The 5,974-nt window shown below is 35.9% G+C and overlaps 1 protein-coding gene across 4 annotated transcripts in view; it reads left to right on the top strand.

The window, feature by feature from the left end:
* Positions 1-4,571, top strand: part of LOC110036844 (vesicle transport protein GOT1-like) — a 32,629-nt gene extending 28,058 nt beyond the window's left edge. For all 4 annotated transcript variants that reach the window (XM_020741380.1, XM_020741381.1, XM_020741378.1 and 1 more), the window contains 2 exons: positions 3,967-4,048; positions 4,244-4,571. In XM_020741380.1, the coding sequence (XP_020597039.1) occupies positions 3,967-4,048; positions 4,244-4,282 (121 nt within the window). In that variant the 3' untranslated portion in view covers positions 4,283-4,571. The remainder of the gene's footprint in view (positions 1-3,966; positions 4,049-4,243) is intronic.
* Positions 4,572-5,974: the final 1,403 nt, after the last annotated feature.

The following is a 5,974-nucleotide window of genomic DNA, read 5'->3' as shown; positions in this document are numbered from 1 at the left end:
GGGCGCGCCCCCCGCATCCATCTCTGCATGCGGTGTCCGCACGCAATAATCTCTCCTTAGAAAGATAGTCAAAAGCAAGAATAAATAAGTAAGAAGAAAGAGGATCCCCTTGCTTAATACCTTTAGAGGCCATAAAGTAGCCACTAGAGGTACCATTAATAATAACAGAATAATAGTTATTATTTAAATTCCTCTTAATAATATTGCGAAAATCATCATTGAAGCCAACAACCTTAATAATATCAAACAAAAATTTCCACCTGATATAGTTAAAAGCTTTCTTAATATCCATCTTAAAAATAACATTACCACAACTTTTATTTTTATCAAGATCAAACAGTAATTCTTGCACAGTCAAAGCATTGTTCTGAATCTGCCTTTCTTTGAGAAAAACACTTGAAAGACAGTCGAATTTAAAGAAATAATGCTATTTAAAATAGGTTGAATTCTCTTAACCATAATCTTAGAAATAATCTTAGACATAACAATATCAATGCTGATAGGTTTAAAATCATTTCAAGAATTCTTACCATTCTCCTTAAGAATCAGAAAAATGTTAGAAGATTTAAAATTTCTGGGTAAATCATTACCATAAAAGAAATCTTGAATAGTCTCGACAGGTTCAGGATGAATAATATCCCAACCATTCTTATAGAATTCTACAGTGAAACAATCCGGACCAGCAGCTTTGCCATTCTCCATGTCATCAATAACATCCTTAATTTCCTCTTTAGAAGGAATATAAGTAAGATTTAAATTATTCAAGCTAGAATATATAGGATACAAATCAACATTAATCTGCGCAAGAGGACTATCATCATTATGAAATAGATTAGAGAAAAAGCTAACACCATCATTAGCAATATCATTTGGATTAGAGAAAGAACTACCATTAATACTCTTAATATTAGTAATCATGTTAAGCTTCCTTCTCTTAATGCAAGCATGATAATAAGCAGAGTTCCGATCACCATCCAAAAAATTAGCCCGAGCAGCCTTTTGAGCATAGAAAGATTCCTCCATATTAATAGCATTAGTCAGACCCTTCTGCCCTTGAAGCAATAGATCAAAATTAATGCTATTATTACAGTAATCTAATTCTAGCTCCTTAACTTGATTCTTAGCATCAGCCACAACCTTACTAAGATTTCCAAAAACACTCCAATAGCAATTTTTTAGAAACTTAGCAAGATTTTCTTAAAGCAACCAAAGCTTAACACCAGGACTATTAAGCACAACATTCATTATGTGAGCATTTCAATTCTCTTTAACACCCATAAGAAAAAGAAGGTGAAGAATCCACATATTATAAAAACGGAAATGATAAACCTTCTTACCTATATCATTTTTAACTTTAAGCAAAACCGGGGTATGATCAGAAGCCAAAAACGCAAGATGATGAACCTTATGCAGAAAAAAAGAATTAATCCAAGCAGAATTAGGAACAAATCTATCGAGCCTTTCAAAGACATGGCCACGGTTCCAAGTAAATGGATTACCATGAAACCCCAAATCAAAAAGACCCACATCCAACAAAACCTCATTAAAATAAGAGATAAGAGTAAGATTAGGTGATAAACACCCTTTTTCTCAACAACAGAGGAAATAATATTAAAATCTACTCAACTAATCAAGGTTCAGTTGTGGGATCAATTGAATTAAGTAAATTTCATAACTCAATTCTATCATTTCTATGAAAACCAACATAAATAATTGTAAGAAAATGAATCTCATTCAAATTAATATCGACATGCAATAATTGATTATGATTAATAATAATATCAACTATAATATAATCTTTCCAAAGAAACCAAATCTTATTATTGGGATTAGCAAAAGTAATGAAAATTACCAAGTCTTTTAACATACCTATGATTGTTAGAAGAATTAACTAAAAGTTTAAGAATTCTAAAGAAAGACAGATGATAAAAACATATCAAATTCTTAAGCCGATTAGAAGCATTGTCCTTAGCAATGTCTATAATATTCCATAATAACTTATTAAATTTTATCACCTTGTTCTCTCCGTCCTCTAATAATTCTAGAGGAAATATTCAATTCATTAGAATCTCAATTCTTACCCAGAAGTTAATCATTAAGAGCAGTAGTATTCACAGAACTTAATTCACGACTACCCTTAATTTTCTTTCTCTTGTAAGATTTTTGAACCATCCAATCTTCCTCAAGTTCAGATTTGGTTAAAGCATTATCATCTTCTAGAGTAATATTATCAATATTAATAATATGATGATCTACTACAAGATTACTAAAAGAGGTTTCACCATTCTCATTTTCTTTATTAACAATCATATCTTGAGGCATATCTTGATGAGGAACAACACATTCAGATTCATGGTTGGAAATAATATGATTAACAAAATGAGAATCCAATTCTTTATCAGTTACATTGCCCCCATTAGTCATCAAGATTGATAACACTGAAATGCTCATTTTCAGCTTGCATCTGATTTAGAGCATCAACAATGGTCGTACCAAAAGTAGTAATATCATTCGCATTCATTATAGCAACATCATTATCATTAGAAATAATAACTTCAGCAGCTTTCTTACCCAAGTCCTCTATAACTAGATGAATAATTTCCTCCACATTACCGCAGTTAGGTTGAGTAACTTGAACCCTTTTGTTACCATAGAAAGAAACCTTTTCTTTATTCTTATGCAACTCAGGATGAGCACTGTAACAAGAATTATGTAAGTGACCAAACATTCTACAATGCGTAAAATAGCTTGGAACAAATTCCATTTCAACCGGCTGCCAAGACCCATCAACACTATTACCACTCCACACGGTATCTTGAAATGTAGCAGTGACATCCCGTTCCACCAAAACTCTGTCCCCACAGATAGCCTCGTGAAATTGAAAGTGGCATTATCCATCTTAAGCGGATTACCAAAAATAGATGCAAGAGAATAAAAAAATTTCATGTTATATAAATGAAGATTTAACCCCGAAAATTTAATCCAAATTGGAACAATAAGAGATTCCTCTCTGGGATTAAATTTTGGGGTCCATTTTAAAATCTTCATGTAGACTTATCTATAAGTAAAACCTTCCTCGAAAAAAAAGAAGCATAATCTTCCTCACGTTCTAGCTTAATCATAAGACGTCTACCATCAATAAAATCTAAACTCCATTTACCAGCAATTTTAAGATCCAAAAAGAATCGCCTAATCACTTCCATTTTGGGATGGGCAAAGGAGAATTTACCTACCAGAGTAAATTTCAGAGGCTCAACAAGAAATTTGAGATCCTCATCCTGAAGAAAAATAGTCGGCTTACCATTTTTCCAAGCGAATTTCTTGAGTAACCCCGGAGCAGAGCTATCAACCAATTGACTTTTAAAAGACGAAACTAAATTAGCATTACCCGGATCATGAGAACCCCCAACAACAATATTCCGAAAAGGAGCGGCTTCACGAATAGTGAAATCCATGACAAGAGACGAAGAAACCAGAAGATCACCAAGGAGAAAAGTTCGGGAAAACAATACGAGAACGGCGCACCAAGAAATTTTCAGCGCTCCAAGAACTTCATGCCACAAGAAAGACCAAGAAGCAAGAATAACGGGACGGACCGGGGTCGTGCACAGCGAAGGCAAGATCTCGGTCACGAGGAGGAAGAATCGGGTAGGAAGAGAGGCGGAGGCCGGATCAATGGCATGACGTTGCCAGCGAGGGGTGGACAACCGGACAGGATCGCTAGCCTGTGGGCTTTAGGTGCGACGAGGAGAGTGGCGCGATGTGTCTGACTGCTGATCAACGCTTTAAATACTTAAGGGTGGCTTGAGTAATGCTTTGTTGTTACGGTGCTACTCTTTTGGAGGCTAGATATTTAAACTAACTATATCTGTTCTTACCTTTGAATTTGCATTTTCTTTTTTTCATTCGATTTTTAGGCTTTTAACATTAGATTATTTATTTATTTTTTTTTTATGTTTCTTGCAGTGGATTCTGGCCTACCATAGCAGTTTTCTTGCAGAGACTTCCAATTATAGGTTGGCTATTCCAGCAGCCTTTTTTGACATCGGTAAGAAATTCAGTTTGTAATCCACCTCAATGGTCACAACGATATTACTCTTGTTCACATGCACCCTGGTGCACATAGTGGAAATATTGTTCTCATAATATAACACAGTGAAAATATAATTTACATAATATAACCATAATTCATGCCTACTGTCATTCATTTTTTGTTACCGTTTTTTTTTTTGCTTCCATGCAGCTTTTTGACCGTTACAGAGGTAAGCGTGTACCTGTTTAAGTACTAGGAGCTGATACAGTTCTGATGTGGAACCTCCTGTATGACATTCTTTAAGATAGCAACAAAAATTTGGCTTGATTGATGATTGTATAAGAGTTCATGCCTTTTCTTCATGTATTGTTTAGCTTCTGCGTGCATTCTGTTGCTTTTTGTTAACCCCCAAAACAGGGAATTCTTTGTAGTATATATATTTCTTAATAATATTCAAATGAATCTTGATTCCTCGCTAGACCGGAGGGATATACATTCCGTTTGCTTGTAATATTGCTGGAAGCAGACGATGCCATGAATCTATATGGAGAGTATTTATTTTTATTGGCTGGTTTTAAATATAGATTTAAAGATACCGTCGATACCTACATGAGCTATTAGTTTATATTATTTGAAAATGCTCTAACTTGTAGTAATTCTTCCCTCTAGATGTCTAGTTTTATTTGAGAAAGGTCAATGAATAAGGGGAAACTTGTCCATGCAAGGACCATGCTCCTTGTAGCCTAATGGTTAGGAGCAACCTCAACCTACACCTGTCAGTCATTCACCCTTTGCTTACTCCTACAACCTGCCAGAATCATTTTATTCTTAGAACTACCGGGCCCTGTGGGAATTTTGGCAATGCATCATTATCTCTGGCTCCGAAGGCTTTCTTCGCCGTGCTTAATCTGGTTCTCTGCCATCCACGTCTTTTTGGAGCATCTTGTACTCCTAAGAGTGCATGAACGCTCATTCTCTATCCGTGTTGGTGTTAAGATGTTAATCCAAGAACCATATGACCGAAAATACCACTGGAAGTGCTTGAATAAAGGTTAAATTTCTTAAGAGTAATTGCTCTTTTGGCTTAAACGTGATAAATGGCATTTTGATGATGATATTATGGTGTTAAGCAGCTGTATATTTAGAAGTAGGTGGTGTCTGTACACAAAAAATGTGTTAGCACAAATCTCAAGGCAATCCAACAGCTCGGCAAACTAAAAACATGACAACGCTCCAGGAAAGTTGACCGGCTCATGCTTGTCCCGTATTTATCTGAACTGACCCAATGTTACATGTCCAGAAGATGTCCTCTGTTCGTTGATGCAAGTCTATTAAGTTGACAATAATTCCCACAATAGTAATCGAGGACTGACGACCGGCTCAACTCATCCGATCGGCCAACATCAGCCAGGTTGACTCATCTCCCCAACTATCTCCAAGCATCCTTCCGGTCGCCGATACCTGAAGGTTGATGACACCAATCGATGGTGTCTGTTCAGAAGGCTGACCGATAACACTTACCAATTCACCTTTTTGGCCCCTGTCAAATGAGTCAGGGAGTGGTTGGAACTTCGACCCACAGGATTTAATTACTATAATAACATGTACAACCCTCTATAAAGGGGTTATAAATATAACGTTCTTTCATTGCTCACTATCTTCTATCAATACAACGAGCTTTTCATGTAAAAATACTTTTTTTCCTAACCCTTCTCTCATGTATATGAAGGGGCTTTAGGCTTTTCACCTTTTTCTGTAATCTTTACTTTTGATTATATTAAAAGGATCACAAGCCCCAGAATACCCCATGTTTGCCCCAGAGGGACGAGTTATTGTGCACTCCTCTCATCTTGTCTCTATCTCTATCTCTCCCTCTCTACCTTTTTCTCTTTCTCGCTTGGTTTAGATGCTCGAATCTCGTGGGTGTATCTCTTGGAAAAA

The sequence above is a fragment of the Phalaenopsis equestris genome, unplaced genomic scaffold (assembly GCF_001263595.1).
Source record: "Phalaenopsis equestris unplaced genomic scaffold, ASM126359v1 Scaffold211737, whole genome shotgun sequence".
NCBI classification, from domain to species: Eukaryota; Viridiplantae; Streptophyta; class Magnoliopsida; order Asparagales; family Orchidaceae; genus Phalaenopsis; species Phalaenopsis equestris.
Note: the sequence above shows the minus strand (reverse complement) of the source record. Positions and strands in the feature narration are given on the sequence as shown.